The sequence below is a fragment of the Platalea leucorodia genome, assembly GCF_965183815.1.
Source record: "Platalea leucorodia genome assembly, chromosome: 16".
NCBI lineage: Eukaryota > Metazoa > Chordata > Aves > Pelecaniformes > Threskiornithidae > Platalea > Platalea leucorodia.
In genome coordinates, this window is record NC_138838.1 from 10579220 (window position 1) to 10601379 (window position 22160).

General features: G+C 55.3%; 1 protein-coding gene across 2 annotated transcripts; it reads right to left on the minus strand.

The window, feature by feature from the left end:
* Positions 1-2561: 2561 nt before the first annotated feature.
* Positions 2562-9745, minus strand: DYNLL2 (dynein light chain LC8-type 2; the record flags this gene model as incomplete). Of its 2 annotated transcripts, XM_082328673.1 has the most annotated exons (3): positions 2562-4425; positions 6141-6279; positions 9639-9745. In XM_082328673.1, the coding sequence occupies 2 exons, from the start codon at positions 6270-6272 to the stop codon at positions 4288-4290; spliced, it is 270 nt and encodes an 89-aa protein (XP_082184799.1). In that variant the 3' UTR covers positions 2562-4287. The 2 variants fall into 2 exon arrangements, with proteins under 2 accessions (XP_082184799.1, XP_082184798.1); XM_082328672.1 differs by lacking the exon at positions 9639-9745 and having other exon boundaries at positions 6141-6293.
* Between the last annotated feature and the right edge of the window lie 12415 nt (positions 9746-22160).

Below are 22160 nucleotides of genomic sequence, written 5' to 3' on the forward strand. Positions count from 1 at the left end.
ACTGTGAGAAGGAACATGTCCGTTGGGTACTGGGTTTACCAGCGACAGGCTCTGCTTCCACGTGGCTGGGGAAGATTAATGCTGCAATGGCAGCGCCGCAGGCTGCCTTTGCTGGATGCGAGGGAAGGAGAGCACTGACCTGCAGCCTGGGTGTTCCCACGAGAGCAAGGTGCAACGCCCCGTCCCTGTGCAGGATGCCCAGGGTGGGGAGGACGTCGCTGTCACTTTGTGCCTTCCCGGAGTCCCAGGTGGTCACAGAGAAGGGGGAAGAACGCTGTGCCAGGCAGGCAGGGAGCAAGGCTAGCTCTAACGGAGCGACACACCTTCTCCTGCGGCTCTACACCACGCTCCCTCCGCAGAAGAATGAATTCTAGATAATGTCTACTAGTTACACACATGGAGCACAGCTACCAAAAACCAGCCTGGCTGCTCTTCAGTGCCGCAAAGCTTTGCTTTTTTAAGGCCACATCTGGAAGAAATACTCGACATGAGGAATTGAATAACGTGGCTTGTACAAGAGAAAATAATGTGACACTCTCCCCAACCACGAACCGCACCCTTAGCCACAGCGAACGCACACACACATCTGCGGGCGCTGTCCTGCACCCAGACCTCCACCCGCACGCAGCAGCCAGCACCTCGGACTCCCCTGCAATCAGACGTTTGCTGAATGCTTGTAAGGCAGGACAGTAACGTATATTGAGTTTAAATAGCATTTTTGCCCAAACACATCTGGAAGCAGTTTTTTTTTCCTCCAGCTGTTTCTCCCAGATACATACCTTCCACTCAGTGCCCCAGATCCGGATGTTTCCAAATAGCTTCGTGCCCCCGTTGAAACTGAGCGGCCGTCCTGGGGACGCTGTTGGCCTCTCCAGCACAGAAGCAGTTAATGCTCTGAGGCATCATGCAGGACACCTGCGCCTGGTGGAAACTGGAGACAAAGTGGAGCCCAGCAATGGAAAAAGTCAAAGCCAAAAGCTGTGTCAGACAGCTGCTGGGGAGCAGGAGGGGAAGGCAGCGGGGACAGAAAGCTCCATGTTAAAGCCTCACTCTCCTCTCAGCTGTGTAGAGGGAAATGCTGCTTAACTTTAGGCAGTTTGTATCTTCCAGAGCCCCAGTGCTACGTAAAAGATGGTTTAGGGGGAAGGCTGAGGACGCACAGTACCGGTGTCCATTGCAGGGGTTACGGGGAGGCGAGCAGGGCTCGGTTTCACTGCCTAATTGCTAAAGGTGAGAGCTAGAGCTTCTTTTCCTTAGCCTGAAGCAGGACTCCTGCTGCAGTGACACATCAGTGACAAACCCACTTTCTACTTGCGTGCCTCAGCTCCAGGGCACGGCGTCCCTCCAGCCCTGGCAGGGCCTCCACATCCCGCCAGGGACGGATTTACACCAGCACCACAGCCGCTGGATATGTGGCTGGAAGGGGGGCTTTCCCACAGATGGGACTCAGGCTGGAAAAGTTTTTCACCTCAGGTTTGGATCAGCAGCCTCCTGCGCTGCAGCTGGCATTCAGGAGCCGGTTTCTCTGCCACTTGCTTTGACCAAGAGCCCTGTGCACCAAGGGGGCTTGGCTACCCCAGCCCCATAAGGCTGCAAATGTTTTCTTGGAGCCACAGTGTTAATCCAGACCTAGCCAGGCCAGAGCGCAGAGCCCCAGCGCAGCACGGCTGGAGCTTAAGCCCTGTAACTACACTTCCAGCTAAAGGGCTGGCTGGGACAACTGAGGGAAGAGCATCACTCCCAGCTCCCCCCAAAACAGAAACCACCTCTGCTTTTCAGCACTGCCAGGTGTAGGTTAGAGCAGATTCCATGTAACAGCCATACTGCTGCTTGCAACTTTTGGGTTCCGCTCATTTTATAGCTGCTTAGCGCGAGCCATGTTTGTCTGCAGCTCAGCTTCCCCTCGTGTCCAATGCTGGTCTTACTGTCCCACAGCATAGCTGTTACACTGCTGTAGTTAAGTACCCACAGCTTTTCCAAAATATCAGGCAGGCCACAACCCCAAATTTAGGTTGCAAGATAGCAAGCTGAGGGGGGTTGTTTAAGGGCAAGCCCACAGTCCCCGCAGCGTGAGAGGCATTAAACACACACCAGCTTCAGGCAACTGGCAAGAGTTTCAGATCTCGCCTTTCTACCGAGCACGGGGAGGAAGCCTGAAGGGGAAACCTACTTTCCTGCAAAGCAGGGAGACACCTCGGAGTGTGTACAGGAGCCAGGACCCCAGCTGCTCTACCACCCCCGGTTTGTCTGAAGGCATTAAGAGGTTAGCCCCAGCGCCTTCACATCTAGGTTACTTGGCACAAAATCATCCCATCGGGGCTGCAGCAGGACACACTCCCCTCGATCTCTCCTTCTGGCAGTGTTTGAGCCAGGCTGGAGGTCAGCACCAGCACAGATGGGCCACATATGCTCTTCAGGTCAAGTTCCTCCCTCTGCAGACCTGCCTCCTTTGGGTCATCAGCATCTTCCAGGGCAGAGAACCCGCTGCTCACCCTCTCTGGACAAGTGCAGCTTTTGCTTGGGACAGCTGGCAATGAAGAAGAAACTAGAGGCTGTTTAAATGTGTCAATTCACTTTTAATGTTTGAAAAAAATAAATGGTATTTGAGCCATTGCAGTTATGAAGGGAACAGATCTTGCTCCACGATAGACTGTGAACAGGTTCACATTAGACTCATGCTTGGAAAAAAACAAACCCAAAACATTCTCCTTTCAGATCCAGAGTGGAGTTCTGAATAGACAAGACCACAAGAGTGCCCCGGACAGTCCGAGGCACATTACCCCAGCGCAGACATTTCCATCAACATGAAGTTATGACAGCTACATTCTTTCTAGTTACAACATTGTTCTATCAATTTTACAAAATTAGGCATACTTTGGATTTTGCACAGAGACAAGAAGGACTTTTACTTCAGGAAGTAGTCAACCTGGGTCATCAAGTCATTTCACAATGAAGAGCTCCCTCCACTGTGCCCTTTCTCCCCCAGCAGTGACTTATTACCAACACCAAATTCATCTCAGAGACAAGTTCGGCTCACCAGCCCGGCGATTCTGTCTATGCATTAGTTAGCAAACCAATAAATAGGCCTTATGACAAGCACCAGATATTTACTTGCCACCACACAGCATTTCTCCACACCCAGATAAAAAGAACTTCCTGCAGTGTAATCCAAGAGTCAGTACATACGAAGACAACATCATTGCTGAACCTATTGGAGACCAAGACATTTGTCTGCCTTTGAAGCAGATGTCACATGAGTTTCCTTCACACAAACATCACATGTAAATTTAACTTCTTGGTACTGTGCTTTAAGAACAAAAGCAGATATCAGAACATGGAGGACAGGCCTCCAGAAATAGCTTATCAGCTACAGAAAATAAAAAAAGGAGACAGTGGCCACTTACAAGTCTTCCACATGACTAGCTTGCTTTAAGGAGAGTATCAAGTTAAGGCAGTGTTGAGACAACTGGCTAAGAACATGCCAAATAGAGCTGTTGTCAGTAGTCACCAATTGGATATCCTACTCCGTTTCAGGGATGGGCTACGTGGCTTTAGATCTCAGGATCAAGGTCTAAAGACTTCAGCCACAGGATGCTGCTTTCTGCAGCAAGCAGCAACTCAGGGGGATGTTTGTCGAAGTCTTCTAGACCAGGCTGAGTCACTTACAAGTCTAGGTCAATGTTTCAGCAGAGCCAAAAATACAGTGATGGGCACTGAAAGAGAACACTGAGGGTGCCAGCTGCAAGTCTGTTTATCACAGTCCAAGGTGGAGTTCAACTTGTGTGTGAAAGCCACATAATCAAGAGCCACCCCAGCAGCTTTCAGGGAAGGTCTAAGTACCTGCACTGAGGTTACTGGGAGAGCCAGCTCTCTACAGTCTGCAGGGTGGGGACAGAGGCTCACACTGGCTTTGCTCCTCGTTACAAGATTAACAGTCTAATAAAACTCAGTAAGGAAGTCAGGGTCTTTTGGCCTGCCCAAAGAAGTTTTCCCAGCCTCAAAGAAGGAGTTACCACTGAGGGAGCTGTTGTGGAATAGTTTTATTTCTTCCCACGTAAAGGCCATTGTTTAAGCATTTACAGGTTTCCTAGTGCAATACAACCAAAAAAAGCAATAACAAAAAAAACGCTGCCTTCTTCCCAGGCAACTAAACAGAAGTAGATTTTTACTGCAACATATACACATTAAATATAGTATACAGTCCATGCAGCGGCATAGCCATGTTAAAGGGAGTCGTGGCTTCAGCCATCAGTGCATTACAGTCCAAATTTCACTTGCTCCTACTTCCTATCCAGACTTGAAGAGAAGAATTGCAACCTGACCCAAGTAAAAATAGATGAAGTGCTTTGTCTCGTGTGTTACATAGCTGCCAAAGTTTCTGCCAACAATGCAGTGCCAAGTTGGGTTGTATTTCTTGTCAAATTCCTGAAGAAAGAGAAGAGAGGCATTAAGGCCAAGAAAGCCCACATGAAAATAGTTCTAAGCACAAATTCTTAGCTGGTTCTGTTCACACACTATCGCCTCTCCTCCCACCTGCAGCATCTTTAGATTCCCCACTGCAAGACACTATTATATCAAGCGAGGTAGTGACTGACACAACCAGACCTCTGCGCTGGATTGTTTGAAGGATCTAACACAAGCGAATCATCTCCCGAGACTTAGAGCACCCATCAGCCCTGGGCAGACAGAGCAGACCTAAGAGCTCTCCTTGGTACAGTGCTATTCAAGCCCTGCGTGTAGGCTAGCTCAGGGGAATATTTCTCCTCTCCCATTCCAAGCCCACTCACAAAAAATAAAAAAAGATTTTGGCACGTCTGCTCCAGCAAGGCATTTGAGCTTAAAGGTCACCTAAAAAAAGGAGGGAGAAGTCTGGCTTCTGCTGTTTGGGACTCTTCTTCATATAAAGGGGAGAAAATCTGCATTGAAAACAAGCAGGCAAATTCACAGGCCAGACAGCACATGAAGACATAAGAGGTCAGAGGCAAGCAAGCTAAAGGCTGGCTTAATAGTCAGTCTTCTCCTACTCAGCAGGTAAGATAGGGTTAAAGACCATTTTCCTCCCTCTAATTAATACACAACTCCCAGGAACACCCTTCCCTCTCCTGAGACAGAGCCAGGAGAACAGACTCAACATTCACAATTAAAGCAAGTGTTAGTCCTCAGACAGCAGCAAGACAGTTTGAGGTCTTTGCAGGTAACCTTTGAAGTACGGAAAAGCTTTCTTGCCAGGGCATGAAGGTGCATCAGATTGCTTCCCTCCTCCCAACACACTCTCAGGAAATAAAGGCCAACTTCTTTTTGGATGTCTTCTGTTGCACTCACTTTACAGGCTGCATTGCCCCAAGCACTTTGAGATAAGTCTTGCCTCCAATCAAAGTGATCTGAGAAGTTAGGAGACACCTTCGAATCCTTTACAGTCAAGCTTAGATTACAAGCAAGGCCCAAAAGCTAGCCCCGGTGCCAGGGCCGCAGTGCCTATGAAGTCACACTTTCCTCCTTCAAAAGTACTTCACCCAACCACTCGGAGAAGTGGCTACAAAGGGAACTGACAACTCCCCAGATGCCATCAAGCATGAGAATTAAGTTAATGGGCTCCTGCAAATGGGGAGACACCCCTTCACAAGCCAGGGCAGCTGCCTGCACTGTTTTTAAAGCAGCACCTTTCACAACCCTGCCAGCCAGCACAAGGCCCCATCCTCCTCCGCACCGCCCACCCCAGAGCCAGCAGCATGGCAGACAGAACCACACGTGCACAGCTGCCCACTTGGAGTGAAACGGAGTAATCCCACCCTGCGCTGGTACTGCAAGTCAAGCAGCAGCATCTGTGGAGCAAGTCCTAAGGAGAGACTGCAGCCAGCTCTTTTTAGTCTGGCAAATCCAGAGGGACAGCACTCACACTCTTTGCTCAGAGCTTGCCAGAGCAACAGACCAGGCCTTGCTCTGCCATAACCCTCCTCTGACCTTGGAGAAGTCACTCCACCCTCTTGGGAACAGCAGTAAAGAAGCAAAGAACAAAGCATCTTCTCCCTCCAAACATGCAAGTATGAAGTCTCAGACAGACACTCAAGCTCATGACAGGCACACATACTTAAGAGCTCCAGGAAGTCTCAGCCAGAGCAGCCCCCTCATCCCTTAGTTACCTTCTTTATATATGCTGCAATGTCCTTTTCTATGTTGTACTTCTCCATTGCCTGTGTAGCACAGTCTACAGCATCCTGCTGCATGTCCTCGGACATGTCCGCATTCTTGATCACAGCCTTTCTGTCAGACATCGTGAACCTAAGGCAGAACATAGATTCCTTTAATCCCTTCCCAAGAAAGGAGAAGCTTCCTGTACATCAGAGGTTGTCCTTTCTACGGCAGGCTGCGTCACAAGCCAATACTACGAACCCCCTGTTAGGCCCAGGGTGAGTTTACCAGGGTAGCCTACAGTAGTCCCAAGCTAAGGTGCCCCTTTAACTGGAGCACTGTAGCACCAGCACTGTCTGGAGGTTAGATCAGAGATAGCCCAACATCAGCACCTGCATTAAACACATGCAGAAAAACCTTACTGTGTGGGAGGAGACGGGATCTGCAGAGAGCTACAGCCCTCCTATACATCAATAGGCTACAGCCAAGTTTGCCTTCCAGGTGCACCAGTGGTTTGGAGCATCAGCTGTTCAGAGCCTTGCAAGCAACGGACCCCAGACTGCCCATCTCTGGCAGGGAGGCTCAGGAAGCATGTTAACAGCAGCAGCACTTTTTATTCCATGCTATGCCAGGAGTTACAATAACTGCTGCTAGTTTAGGAGCATTGTTCCACATCCATCCTATCATCACCCCCTCACCTCACCACTGCTTTGCTGCTGAAACCCAGACTTCAGCTGTTCCCATGAGACAAAACCAGTCTGACGAGCCAGAAACAGGCTAACACCATGCTGCAGCCTAGAAACAGGGGCAGGGAGGCAAGCAAGCCCCACAGCAGAGCTAGCGCCTGGCAAAGCAGCCTCCTTTTCCTCCCCCTGCCTGTGAACCACAACACAGATGCTAGAAACCAGCATGCTAGTGCTGCCCATCACCTTTAAGAAACTAGAAGATGGTATGCTGGAGCTGAGCATTTAGCCCCATTCACTCTAAGTTAGTTCAGGTGCTTCATACCAGTCACTGAAGCCATTTACACATAGATCTGCCATGGCCTTTCCAGGAAAGGTGTTCAGCATTGGGAAATTCCCAGTGCAGTTCGTATTAGCCTAGAAAAATGGGGATCTGGCAACACGAGCCCTTTTCTTCAGGCAAAGGCCGTGACACATGCCCTGGGGAAGGAGCCCCGTGCAGTCCCGCTGCTGGCTGGCAGACTCCAACACCCCTCTGGGCACCAGACCCCTTGCTCCGAAGCCGCATGCGAGGCCTGGTCAGGAGGCACAGGTTATCTGGGGGACCGGTCAAGCAAAGGTCTGCACTGAGAAGGACCACAGCTGCTCACCTTGGCAGCAGCTCTTACCAGAGCATATTAAAACTTTGGGGAATAAGCTTCTTAATGGCAAGGAGCGCCTCCAGTTAAGCCTGCAGAGCACCATTAAGTTTCCTAAGTCCTTTTACAGTGCTTTAAGTCTTGAGTGATACTACCAAGCATGTTTTGAAATAGTGGAACTACACATTTTTAGCTCTACTGGGGAGTGAAGAAAATCTGCTGCAATGATCGCTTCCTGGAACAGTCCCAGAAAACTGAAGGAGTAGCTTTGTTACAGCAATTAAAGGAGCCTGCTATCCAGAGAGAAAGAGAATCCAGTTACATAATTGCAGCCCTATGATTACAATACTTCAATTCTTCACTCTGCCTGCAGTTGAAGACTTCTACTGCAACCTTAATTTATACATTTTAGATACAATGTTTAATAGAGCACTGCTATTAACATACACTAATAGCATCAGGAGGAATGACAGGAACTGAGCTCAAAGGCCAACAGAGAGCACACGCCCCTAGCACAGCTCTGGAAAAGCCACTTCCAGGCAGTTTGTTCCCCTCCGTGCTGTGGTTTAAGCCAGTGGGTGTTAGCCTGTGGCCCAGAAACCCTGGCAGGACAAGACACAGCTCAGAACAGCCCAACCAACTGCCTGTAGATTTGGATTCACTATCCAGGAATCTGGTAATCCCTTGGAGAAGTCTTCCGGGGGTCCAGCCCACAGGAAAAGGGAAGTGGCAGAAATTCACTTGTGGGTTATTCTTCCAGGAAAGCCTCTTTAGGGAAAGAAGGCAAGCAAGCTCTCACACACATCAGGCCTTCGCACACCTCCACTGCACACTGAGTTCAGAGGGCATTTGCCATTACATAACCAGCCACAGAGTGACCTGCAAAAAGCATCTTCCTCATTGTTTAGGCAAGGAGCATCTCAGTGCAGGCCCATGCTGCCGAGGGCCAACAGCGCCATAGAAAAAAAAAGAACGATTATCCTTCAGTAGAGCTGCAAGCACTGGCCAGCCTGCCCTCCCCAGCACCGCACTGCTCCAGGGCACAGCATCCTTCACAGGCCAAGCATGACAAAGGCTGGCAGCCAGCTGTGCTGCTGAAGGGAAGAAGGGTCCCCTGCACCCACTGTAGGGTGGGGAGCAGCTCCAAGTGCCACCCCATCCACCCACCTGAACACCACAGAGCAGGGCCCCAGTCTCAGCTCACTCCCCCGTGGGGTTACAAAGGCATCCTCCCTGCAAGGCAGCCCAGCAGCACCACAGACACATCTTATCCCTAAACCATAAGATCACAGCTGGCCCTCAGGGTCTTGCCACCCAAGTCTGGCCCTCTCTGAGGAAAACCACAAAGGCCCAGCACCCAGCCCACGGCAGAATGGGCCTGGGAAGGGGTAATAATACAGCTCTGGCAGCCACTCCTTCCCCATCCCAGAGCAGGATGGGGTCTTGAGGGAGGAGCAAAAGACCACAGCCCCAGTAGCCACTCCAGGACAGGATGAGGCCTTGGGAGAGGGATTAGGCCCAAGCCAGCACCCAACCCCTCCCTCACCAGGGCAGGATGAGGTCTTGGAAGGAATATGAGGCCCAAGCCCAGCACCCAACCACTTCCCCAGCAGGGCAGCACAGGGCTTTGGGAGAGGGATAGTGCTCAAGCTCAGCACCCACTCCTTCCCTCACCAGGACAAGATGCGGCTTTGGGATAGGGATGATACACAAGCCCCCACACCCACTCTTTCCCTCCCCGGGCGGGATGAGGCCCTAAAAGTGGGACGAGGCCCAAGCCCAGCCCCCACCGCTTCCCCCACCACGGCAGGAGGGCCCTGGGAAGCGGGGAAGGCACAGCCCCTTCCCCACCAGGGCCGATGGGGGCCCGGGGAGGCGCTCCCAGGAGCCAGGCGCATGTGCAGGCCGCAGCCCTGCGTGACCTTCACAGGGGGGAGCCCCGGGGGCACCCGAGGCAGCGGTGACCTTGCCCAGAGCGGGGCCGGCAACGCACCGGCGGCAGGCCACCGGGGCGGGGCGCGCTCCGACCGCCACCGGGAGCTACCCACGGGCCGGAGCCGCCCGCCGGCCAGGGCCGCGACCCCCTCCCCCCGGGGCGGCCCCGCCGCCACCTCGCACACGGATCGACCGGTGCCAGGCGAGGCGCGGAGGTCCCCGCCGTCCCGGCCGGGCGGAGGGCGTCGCTCACCTTCACAGTGACAGGGAGGGCGAGGCACGGCACCGAGGAGGAGGAGGTGGGAGGAGGCCCGGACCCGCTCGCCTCAGCCCGCTCCGCTCCGCTCCGTTCCCTGCGCCGCGCCGAGCGCTCTGCGCCTCGCCGCCGCGCCGCGCTCAAATACCGCCCCGCCCGCTGCGGCGCGCGGCCCGTCGCTCTCCCATTGGCTGCGCCTCTCGGCACGCCGCGTTCCCATTGGCTGCGCCGCGGCGCGGCCCGCCGCCCCGGCCCGTCCGCCCGCGCTGTTCTGCCTACATCCTGTTTCATCCCACAATGCCGCGGGGCGACCGCGGGGCGGGGCGGGGCGGGGCGGGGAGGGGCGGTGCCTCGCGGGGGCGGGGGGCTACCCCGGTGCCGTGAGGGGCCGGGGCCTGGGCCCGGGGGGGCCGATCCCCGGGGGGGGGTGTCCCTGCCGCCTTGGGGACCCCGATCCCCCGGGGGGGGACCCAGATCCCCTGGGGGGGACCCACTGCCTCGGGGAGACCTGATCCCCTTGGGGGTAACCGCCTCGGGAGGGCCCGATCCCCTGAGGGGGCCTGGCCGCTGTGGTGTCCCTGACCCCCTCACACCCGGCGTGACAGGGACGCGTCTCTGGTGACAGACCCCGGAGCCAGGCCGGCCTGTCGGCACCGTAAGGGCACGCTGAGCCCCCTGCCTTCCCCAGGCTCTGCCCTGCTGCGGGTCTAAGCGGGCACCGCGGGGCTCCGCTCTCAGCGTTGGGCAGTCGTGTGGCATGGCAGCTCAGCCGGGCACTGGAAACAGGGCAGCGTTACGGCGGAGAGGGGCTCCGTGCCATTAGGACTGCATTCCCAACCCTGAGAGATCCCAGGGCATCTTTGTGGCAGGATTTGCTGCAATGTCACTGGGCACCGAGCACCGTGGCCACGCAAAGCGGCTGCATTTCGGCAGTGCTGTGTACATGTAGAACCAGGTCCCGCGTTTGGCTCCACACCAGCAGATTCCCGGCATCCTGTGACACTTCTCTGTGTCCGCAGAGCTGCTTGCAGGCCGGGGGCCGCCATGTGCAAAGTGTTCTTGGAAAGACAGCTCAACCTAAGAGTAAAAAATCAGTTCTGTCAGTGGTGATCAGCTGTAGCTTTGCAGCTGGACAGCGTCTTCCACCTGAGATCCTCAACGCGTGATGGTCACTGATCACTTGAGCCTTGCGACACCCTCCCAAGGTGGCTGGCGTTGCTGCAGCTTCTTATATTTACAGCTGAGGAAACCAAGGCAGTAGCAGGAGAAAGTGACCTGCGAAAGGTCCCTGAGGCCATTAGCGGCCCCATTAGGAACAGATCCAGGTGTCCTGGAGCTCCATGTAAACTCCTCCTCCTCCGCTGTCCCCAGATGTCCAGGTTTTCACGCCGCTGCAGGCAGGTGCTCGGTTTCCCCCGCAGGACTCAGCATCTCTCCTTGCCCCGCAAAGCCAGATAGATTTCCCCCTCCTGAACACGTCGAGAGGGCTCCCTCATTTCTTGGGGCTTTCCTGCTTTTATACTGGCAGCAAAGGTGGGAGCATCTTTCACTAAACCACCAGCCCCACGGCCAGCGGGAGCCGCTGCTTTTCCCCAGGGGTGTCTCAGCGAGCCTCTGCTTCGTGTGGGAAAGCTGATAAAATCCCAGCCCTGGGTTCCACGCCACCGAGAAGTGGCCCCGCACCACACCAGCGCTCGGGGTGACACGTGGCCGTTCGAGCAGCTTCATCGTACGTTCACCACGAGAAGGTGTGATGTTTCACATACATGTGAAAGCCAGCGTAAGGACAAAGGGGAGAATAAAAACTCTCTCTTCATCCTGAAGTCCAGGGAAAGGCACTGTGATACCCTGCTTTGCATTACTGGTCACCCTGGAGTAAAGCCGTGGTAAAGCTCAGCCTTAGTAACTCGGCAGGTACCAGTGCCGTCGGAGTGGGTGGAAGTGCTGATCCGGTGCTGCGGTGCCTTGGCAGGGAACCCGCTAAGCCCCGCCGCCGGCAGCCCTGCAGCGGGGTCCCCGTGGCCGGCAGGGCGCTGGCAGCCAAACCCCGTGCTGCCCATTGTGTGCAGACCTCAGAGTGGGAACCAGCAAACGACACTCACGCTTGTAACCCGTCTGCTGCCCACACACACACCGGTGAGGTCTCGTGGGGTCCTGCGCTGGGGCTGGCAGCGAGGGAGCCGCGGGGCCAGCAGGATCCTGGCACATAGGTGTGACAGTGGCGCTTCGGCCACTTGGCTTTCCCACTCCTGCCCTTGATAAACGTGCTCTGGGCATACACCTGTCCCGGGCTGCCCCTGCGGGCCCGTCTGCCAGGCTGGCCGCCAGCCAGCTCCCGGTTTGGTTGCTCCATTTCACTTGAGCAGAGGTGCCAAGAAGCCCTTTGCAGAAGCCACCTGAAGAAAAGCCCAGCAAAACAAAAAAGTCCCCGTTCCCGTGCTGTCCTCATTCCCACGCCACGGTGCCCGGTGTGAACAGCGGCGAGATGGAGACAGCGCTGTCTTGGCTCAGCTGGCTCGTAACGAGACCAGTTTTAATTGCATGCATGGCCTTGAGAACCAGGGAGACCACTCCGGGTACTGAAATCTATCTAATTTGATTGCTCAAGGAAGACAAGCCTACGGCTGATAACAGCACTCAGGGGACAGGCTGGAGTTCGCTCCACAGCTGCGCTTTTGCCTCGCAAGCAGACAGCCCAGGAATGGGCCGATCCTTTTTGCTAATGAAGTGGATATTTCCTGGTGTGACCTTTGCAGCCTCTGAGATACTGGTCAAAACTCCCAACAGCAAATAAAATATTTACTGTTCCCAAATGGGTCCAGATCTGAGCTTCAGCCTTAAGATAGCAAAAGCCAGGGAGCAGCAGAAAAGCAAGTGAGGACTCACGCTGCAGGGCACGGCACTGAGTTTGTAAGACCACCGCTGGTGGCACGGGACCTGACCTCCAGCCTTCAGAGGGATAATTCGAGGGCATCGTCATCCCCTCTGACCTCAAATGCTCAAAGCCTGGGTGCATCAGCCGGGGAATGGCTGCGGGTCGCCTGCTGTCTGCCCGGCACCGCACACACGGGAGCTGTGGACACCCTGGGGCTGCACCAAGAGCTGCTCCGGCTGAGAAGCAAAGTGTCGATAAATAAACACCTGGCCAGAGTGGAGGGCTGGGCTGCAGCTGACAAATTACAGCCTCAGGCCTCAGCCTTATTAACATCGAGACCCCTCCGCACCGCTCTGGGAAATAGCTGATGGTCTCTCTGCACCCCTGGAGCGGTGTTTTTCTTGCTTTCTTCCGCAGGTTGACTTTTCTTGCTCCCTCTGCAGGAAGGGGGAGTGGGCAGTGCCCATCCTGACGGGACGCAGGCGATGCCCTGCACCCACCGATGCGCTCTGGGTCACCGCAGGCCACCCCCAGGTAGACCCCTGCCTTCGTCTGTTTTGGATGCCGCTGCTAATGCAGTAACAGGCTTAGCTACAGCCCTTTATAAGCTTCCATCTCAGTGGCAGTGGGAGTAAATATTTTTACGGCACTGTTTCCAGAGGTTCCGTGCAGCTGGAGGGGGCTGGAGGTGCTGATCTCGGGGCTGGGGGGGGGGGAAGGCCATGGCCAGGCAGATGATGGGCAGCTGCCGGAGAGGGACCTGCAGAGGGACCCGGGAGAGGCAGAAGGTCAGAGTTCTGCAGGGTGCCCGGGATGCGGGAGCCCACAGGGAGCCCTGGGAGTGGGGATGGGGCAGACCCACGCCCCGTAGGCTGCAGCACGGTCTAGGCTTGCCCGGCCGGAGCGGGCAGGCTCCCCAGGGCCACGCTGCCGAGCGGCAGAGCGGGTCATCCCGGCGAGGCTCCCGGGGGTGCCTGGCTGCAAGGGCAGCCAGCTCTGCTCAGGTTTGCTGCGCGGCGCTTGGCTGGGCTATTTATAGCTCTGCTGAGTTTCTGTTGAGGCAACAGATCTCTGAGTCTTGTGGATCTTTTTTATGAGCATCCCAGACCAGGAGGCGCAGAGCCTTGGCTCTCCCCTTGCCGGGACAGAACGGAGCCGCGGTTTGCACCATGGCGGCAGCGCCACGGAGCTCCAGCCCTGGTGCAAGCATGGGAACCAGCCTGGCTCCACTGGAGGAGGCAGCTCCCTCCCTCCCCAGTACAGAGCTGTGGAGGAAACCCTCTGCTTTTCTGTTCTGAGGAGCTCCGGAATCCGGCAAACACCAAACCAGTCTTGCAGCACTGGTGCCGCAGGTGAGCCAGGCCCATGGGTCGGGACACCACCGCCCTCGGCAGAGCCAGGTTGCCCAGCCTGTATTCCTACACCATCCCTTACTAACGAAGGAGCTTCGTTAGTGGGGAGGGATCTGAGCCGCTGTAAGTCAGATCTCCATTCCTGCTGCCATGAGTTTCTGCTTAATCCTTGTGGGCAATAAAGTGACAACCACGACGTCTGGTTTTACTATACTCTTAATCCTGAGCTGAGGCCGGGACAGATGATGGGAGCTTGGCAGGTTTTAAGGCTAAAGGCAGCTGCTGAGCGATGCTCGTCCTGTCTGTCCCGCACAACAGGAGCCCCAGGCTTTCCCATGAGGAATCCCACGCTTCAAACCTCCCGGTATCTTCCCGGTAGGAGTGCACACAGAAGCAGCACTCGCCTCCCTCCTGCCCTGCCTGTCCCGGGGACACCCGTGGGTCCCTTCAGCCCAGGGCAGCCGGGAGCTGCCCTGGGGGCCTGGCCGCAAAGGGACGAGGTATAAAACCGTGGCCCTGAACCCAAATGGTGACAGTCAGCAGTCCACAGAGCTGGCTCCAGTGTGGGTGGCTGCTCCTGTAATCCCAGTGTAACCCCATCCCAGTTATGTCCTGCCTCTTTCCCCAAAAGGATCAGCAGCAAGAGAAGGTGGAGCCCCCCTCCTGCCCGGCACAGCCCCGGCCACGGCCGCCGCCGGGCGCTGCAAGCTTGGCGCTGCTCTTTGCACGTGAAGGAGCACGGCCTTGAGGGAAGAAAGTGCTTCAAATGCCATGGAGGGAGACGCGTTCCTGAATCATGACAAAAAGCATTTATTTATAAATTCCTCCGAGTGCACTATATAAGGCACTTCACAGGGATTAACAGGAAAAGGGCCTGGCGGCGAGGAGCAGTTTGCCATCTAAGGCTGTGCTCCTCCTGCCCCGCAGCCACGCGCTTCCCCGCGAGACACGTTTCCAATCCCAGGCGATTTTAAGTTAAAAACTGCAGACTTTGTGCACATCTGCCCTAAGAAACGCAGAGGTCTGGGAAACCGAAAGCTGGGCTGCCTGTGCGGCTGCAGCACCACATCAGCCCTGCTTCCATGCTCCACCTTCGCAGTAATATCCCCCATAGGAGATTTTTCTTCTTATTAAATGGAAAACCACTTTGCTACAACTTAGCCCATTCCTTCTGCTCTGCCCCGCCGTGGACACGGCACACTGATGTATTTTGTAGGACGTGTCTGCAGCAGCAGGGTGCAGAAATGTCGCCTTCACCTCCTCTCCCTGCAGGAATTCCTTCCCTCTCTCCTCCCCCCGTGTCTCCTGCACCTCTGATCACCTCCTTGCTCTTCTCCAGACTCCGCCATCCGTCACTCTCTTTTGCCAATATTAATAAATAAAACCAGCAGCAGCAGTAAAGCACCTTCTTTTATTAATTCTCCTCCTTGCTGTCCCTGTGTGTCCTGGGGGTGTGGGCACGGCAGTGACACCCGGGCACCCCCAGAGCAGGGCGGCTGCTCCGCACAAAGAGGGATTCGGCCACTTCATCGTATCAACACAAACCCCCTCCGACAGGCCCTGCCTGCTGCGACCGGAGCACAAAGATCACAGCCGGGGCGGCTGCGGGTATTCTTCCTCGTCTAGCAACGCAATCGCTGATAAGCATCCTCCTGTGGCTGATGCATCGAGCGAGGAGCCAGCAGCTCCCGATCTCCTTGCAGAGACGCGCTGCAAAGCAACTGCACGGAAACGAGATGCGGGCGTGAGGGAGGCAGTGCCAGCAGCTCAGCCCCGCGTTCCGCTTCTGCCGGGGGAGACCCTTGCAGAGTCCGACCCCTTGCAGAACGCGTTGTTCTCCCTGGCAAGTGAGAGCCTGTCCATGAAGCACCCATGGGGTGGCACGCAGTGCCCGGGGGTACAGGTCCGCGCACGGCCGGGCACCCCAATGACTCGCCACCCCAGCACCCGCATTGGCCCCGGGGCAGGATCTGGCCAGCGGCTCCTCCTGGGTGCCCACACCTCAATACCAAAGCCTAGCACTTGCTTTGGGCAAGGAGGAGCCGGATCTGGCCCTTGCTCATCGCTGCAGCCCCCAGCCGCCAGCTTTCCGGCTGCTGGAGCCGGGTCCCTCACCGGCCACCGCTCCCCCGAGGCGGCCCAACGAGTTATTTTTCAGCAGGAATCAATTGTTTTGGCAAGTGTTTTGCAAACTGCATTACGGAGGGTTTGCTATCAGTCCTGGGCTGCTTTGATCAATCTTGTTTGCGAAGCAGTTTTCCGTGCCCTGGTTAATGTACGTTATTATCTCCCTGAATCCCTGCTATAGAACCTGAATAAATCCCGTGGAAAAAGAAAATGCCCTATAAAAGGAAATGCTCTCTAAAACTCCAGCGGGGAGCTGCCACTGCTGATGCTGAGGGTTTGATCACCATAAGCAGTCCATTAACATCAATATCAGACCCCAAGTCCCCCAGTTTATTGTTCACAAATTCGGGACGACAAAGCATTTTCATTACCTGCCATCCCCTTCACTGCACAGATCCAGCCTGCGTGCATTTCTGTCTCCCGGGGGTTACTCTCACATCCCCCGGGGAATGGGAACCAGGCTGTCCCTGCGCCTGGTGCTCTGAGCACCTCGTCCCCATGCCTGATCTGCAAAGGCTTTCAGTCCAGAGTGAGACCGGAGTGCACCAACACCAGAGCTGGGACTGTCCCCCAGGTTCCCCAGCCGGGAAAGGGGTCGCTACCCCTTATGGCTGCCGGGAGCAGCGCGGGGGCCGAGGTGTTCCTGCCCAGGGAGAAATGCTCCTTCATCGGAAGAACCACCCAGGATTGGGTCAAACACTTCCCATCAGCATCACACACCAGGGCTCTGAAACCCCCAAACGCGGCCTCCGGCCACGCAATGTCCTGCCTGCCTGTCCCCAAAACCAGCAGGGCCCTTTCGTGGCTCCAGCGTGCACGGAGCTATCGCTCCTGCCTCCCTGGGGTCTGTCCCGGAGCAGAGGCAGCTGCAGCGTGGCACCACTTCAGGGCAGCCTGGGCTTATCTCCAAGGCAAACGGGCTTAAAAATGCGACAAGCTATAGACGGCTTTTTGTCTAAACATTGCTTTCCGTGAGGTAGTGTGTTCCTTGCCATCCCGCAAGCATGATAGAAAAAACTAATACTAAACGACTTGTGAGCCTTATTAATATGTATTCAGGTCATCTGCTCTCTGCAAGTTTTTGCAAGTGACTTGCGGTGTGCAGTTCATGCAGGATCCATAAATAAAAATATCTCTCTGGAATCTCGGCGGGGTGGTATTAGCATGGGAACATAACAACTGCCTTTGTGCATGCGGAGGGATGAGGGGGTGATGCAGCCCGGCCGGGCTGAGCCGTCCAGCCCGCTGCTCGCAGCTCCCAGCACCCCAGCTCGGGCTCCCAGACCAGCTGGATGCGCTTGAGAGCTGAGAACTCCCTTTAATCTGATCTCTCCCGAAGTGAAAGGCGGGTTTAGAGACAATATAAGCACCAAAGGAAAAGTCACGTCAAACCACATGCTGTGTGACCGTGCCTTGCGGCTTCGCTCCCGCAGCAGGCTTTGCAGGGGTCCCAGCCGGACAGTGAGGCAGGGATGAGTGTTAATTTGACTTCTTCCCTTGATTTTCTCCATTTTATCTTTTCTGTCCTCCCGCCCGTTATAGTATTTGGGCTGCGTGCTGCAGCACAAGCCCTAAACTCCATATGGTTTATTTGCAAGGGGCCCTGCCTGCACATCAAAGGTTTCCTAAATTTTTAAGGCTGGAAGGGCTGTCGTGATCATCTACTCCACCCTCCTGTGAGCCACAGCACCCACCAGGGTTGGTTTTTTGTGGTCGAGCAGAGCACAGCACTGCCCTCAGACGAGCTCCGGGGTGCCAGGGCATGCCAGGTTGCTTTGGGCTGGCTGCAGGGTGGGGGTTTCCTCCTGCACCGTCACAGCGCATCCACAGCAGCCATGTCCACGCCATTCTCTGCATTACCTCCGCTCTGCCGCGCTCCTGCCTTCCCTGCCGGTCAGCCACGGGCTGCAGTCCCCAGGGGTGTCCCCGCTCTGGGAACATGCTAGGCGCTCATGGGTGAACCAGCTGGGAAATCACGTGTAAATCACTTGGTGCTCTTGCATGAAATAATTGAGCAGTCATGCATGCACTACTTGGGCATTCATATGCAAAATAACTGGGTGCTCATGCGTGAATTACTCGGGTGCTCATGCATGCACTAATTGGGGGCTGATGTGCACAGCAGGTGGGCATTCATGCATGCGCTAACTGGGCATTCATGCGTGGACTAATCCTGCACTCGTGCGTGAACTAATTGTGAATCCGTGTGCAGGTTCACTGCACGCTCATGCAGGATCTTTTTGGTTGCTCATGCGTGCACCGGTTGGGCACTCATGCACCTCCCGGGCACTCATGCATGAGCTAATTGTGTGCTGATGCACGCGCTAATTGGGTGCTCATGCATGAACTCATCGGGTGCTCAAATGTAAATTAACTGGACGCTCGTGCATTCACTGATTAGCCACTTATGCACGAATTAATTGGGCGCTCCTGCATGACCCAACCGGGTGCTGACGCGGCGACAAGCAGAGCCCTGCACAGGGCAGGGAAACCTGCCAGCGCCAAGCACGGAACGGTGCAGCACCAAAAATACGCACTGGTTCCCCCGGCACGCGTGAGCTGGTGGTTTTGTCTCCCCAGCAGCCTTGCTGCCACACGCGAGCTGATCTCACACCTTCCCCCGAGCTCCCCGGGGCGTAGGAAGGAGCTGCTGCCGTACAGACAACTTAAACTCTGTTCTGGCACAGCATAAATACGAGAAGCTCCAAAAGCAGGAGACAAGGTCTCCGCTGTGTAAAATGATTTAGGTCAGTCTCACTTCTGCAATGATTTATTTAAGCTCTAGCAGTTCCTGGCCTGAGTGAGGGAAAAAATGAGGAAAAAAAAATAGAATCCCCCGTATTTACACTATTTTTCTGTAATGTTTATGTTGTGGAAGCTACAGCATCATCTGCCAGAGCTGTTTTAATCCGGGCCTGCAGACATTTCCACTACACACTCACATTTCTTGGGGTTGTTCTTCAATGTGGAGCAACTTGCTAAGCACAAAATCTCAACCTGCAAAAGCTTTCGAGTGGTGGCCTGTTTCTCACTGAAAAGCACGTCTTGTCCCTCGATCACTACCAAGGCTTCACCAGAAAAGATCTTGCATCCCTGCCATCGAAAAAATGGCCATCGCAAGCGGACTCGGAAGCAAAGCAGCCAGAAACAACCCACTGTGGGTACAACTCTGCAAACCCACGCCAGCACCAGCAAAGCAGGACCAGAAATGAGGGGCTCCCAGGGCGGGCACGGGAGGCAATGCCTAGCTAGGTAGCCATGTATATAAATGTATACGTATATAGGTATATACACCAGGCAGGTAGTCACGGGCTCACTGTGACACAGGTGCCTGGGCCAGCAGCCCAGCGGGCTGGCATCGATGAAGGCACCAGCCAAACCCCCCTTCCCTGCCCTCCTCACCAGCCCGGTCAGTTGGCTCTTAATGCTCTCACTGGACACTGGAAGGAGCTGCAACAGTTGATCCAATCAATAAATATACATTTTATACATCCCTTAAGTCTGTAGTATCTCTCTGTATATAAGAGGCCACAGGGGATTTTGTTTTAATTAGAAGAACGCTCAAGGCTGCTCTGTCTACCGTTTAATCTGCCTTAGAAACGTAGCGGGGGAAAGGCTGTCCTCAGGCAGAGCTCTGCTCGCAGCCCAGCTTCTCACCAGCAGCCGCAGCCCGAAGGCTCAGCGACAGCACCGGGGCAGGACCAGGGAGACAGAGCGGGGCACAGCCTGTGTCCACCTCCCTCTGGCACCTCCAGCACCAGCCAGGAAAATAAGCGATGCTAAACCGGAGTGGCTCTGATCCCACCGCCCTTTGGACTCGGCTCACCTCCTGCCACAAGCCTGACGGTACGGAAAGTGGCAGTGCCTTCTCTAGGCACGAGGGACTTATTCACAAACAGTTGGCTGAAACCCTGCTTGCATCTCCAGTGTGAATGCAAGGCGGCTCTTCTGTTGGGATGCAAGGAATAATCCCGTTTTCCTGCCAGTGATGGGGCTCTTCCTCCTGACGGCGATGCCCTGCATAAGAAGGGTCAAGCGTCCGAACGTTACCCACTGCAACACATCCATGCTGGGGAGAGATCCTTAAACAGCCACAGCACCTACCCGAAAAGCATGGAGCTCCAGTGCTGGCTGTGTTGTGCAGATACAGGAAGAAAAGTCAGCTTTTGGTATTTTACTGCTTCCGAAATCTCGTGGTGTCCTCCCAGCACACAACCGGGGCCCTGGGGACACCCCCCGTGAGCAGCCTGGTGCAGGCTGGCCTCGGGGCCAGGGCTGCACGGCCGGGGATCGCCGTGCTGGGGGTTTCCTCTCAGTTCCTCTCCTGCACACAGTGAAACATGCCTGGACTTGATTTATTGGGGTGTAACTCATGCCTGGGGCTGCGAGCGCACCCCGTCCCCTGCCCGGCAGCCCCCGCGGTGGGAATTACTGGGCAGGGTCCAGCCACATCCCCAGTCTGAGGGGTGCTAGTTATTCATGGCGATACGGGGAGGAGGTGTCAAGAATGCATTTCATGGCAAGGAAAGAGTAGAGGTTTCTAGCAAACAAAATATACGTTGCCAAAGTTTGCAAAGGTGGTGGTTTTTTGAAGGGAATGTAACAGCTGCTTAGGTCCCATGGCAAGGAAATAGCCGTGGGAGGAGAGCAAACGTCTGCACAGACGGCATGTGTCCTCAGAAACAGCCCTCGGTGGCCTCAGACGGCTCTGCCTCCGTGCTGGGCCCCACCGGAGCCCGTGTGCCAGCCGCCAGTGAACCCATCTGTCTTTGCCATGGAGCACCAAGAAGCCAGCGGGTTTCCCCGGGCTCCCATGCCGCTGCCAGGGCTGCACCCAAATCCATACCCTCAGTGTTAAACCACCAACGCGGGCATCTGGAAGGTGCACTTCCAGTTCAGCCCAGTCCCACCAGTGCTCAGGGGTTACTTCAGCCCCAGTCCATCACAACGCTCAGCTCCTGTTTAACTCCAAACAGGCAAGCAATCGGTTAGGGAGCAAAGCTGCCCGCTGCCCGGGAGGATGAGGAGGAATAAAAAGGGGAATAATAAACAAAAAGAAGCCCTAGAAGAAAAAAAAAGCCTGCTGACGTCTTTCGTGCTCTCGGAGCAAACAAAAGTATGTGGAGGCATGGCTTTATGTTCGCCCTAGGACCGGCAGCACACATTTACTGTTCTTTCTTCCTCTGCTGTTAACAGCAAAAAGGCCTCGCAGGGGACGGCCCTGGGCAGAGAGCGCTGCGGCCACACGGGCCGTAATGGAAATGTGACGGACCCCGAAGCAGCGCGCGTGCGCGCAGCCCGGCGACGCATCACCGCCGCTTCAAACCGAGCGCAGATGCCGGCTGCGGCCCCGTGCGCAAGGAGCGAGGGGAGGTGGTGCCGGGAGAGCGCGGCCGGTGCCTCGTGCGTGGGGTGGCGTCGGTGGAGAACACCCGTGCTAGGTGGTGGCCAGCAAAGCCCCGCCGCAGGCAACGCTAACGTGTGCCGGGCTTGAAACTGGCCAGCCACAGTGAGGAGAAAGGAGGGCTGGTGCGGGAAGGAGCTCAGCACAGCGGGTTTAACGTTTTGCCCTGGACGGGCTTTGCCCCGTTGTGTCCCACCTCCCCACCGGCTTCTTTCTCAGCTCACAGCAGCGCTGCAGAGGATCAACTCAGCAAATGCAGTTCCCATTGCGAAACACCCACAGTGTCTTTTTTAAACACAAAGTGGTGCGCGTCTAATGAAGACCTCTCTTACGGAAAGGCAAATGAAGGAAGCAGTGAAGTCCTCTGATACGCCACAACATCATCCAAAGCGTTGGGTTTACCGGTAACTGGTTCCCCTGGAGGAAACGCGGCTTTTACTGGTGCTGCGGCTCCCCGCCCTCGCCAGCCCAGCTCTCCCAGACCTCATCCCATGAAGCTCGCTGCTCCTTTGATCCTTTCTTTCTCCTGTGTGGTATTGCAGAGTGTAAAAATGTTAATATGCTTCCTGGGAAGCTATCAAAATAATATCCGACGTTCGTGCTTGGGTGCTGCCTCTAAATTACAATGATCTGCCATTCTTATTTACCATCCTCAAGCAACTGCACCCAAAAGGCATACTTGAAAAAAGAAAAAAAAAAAAAGGTTTCTTCTTTGATTTCATATTTTAGTTGGGTGATCAGGGTACCAGTAAGTCAGGTAC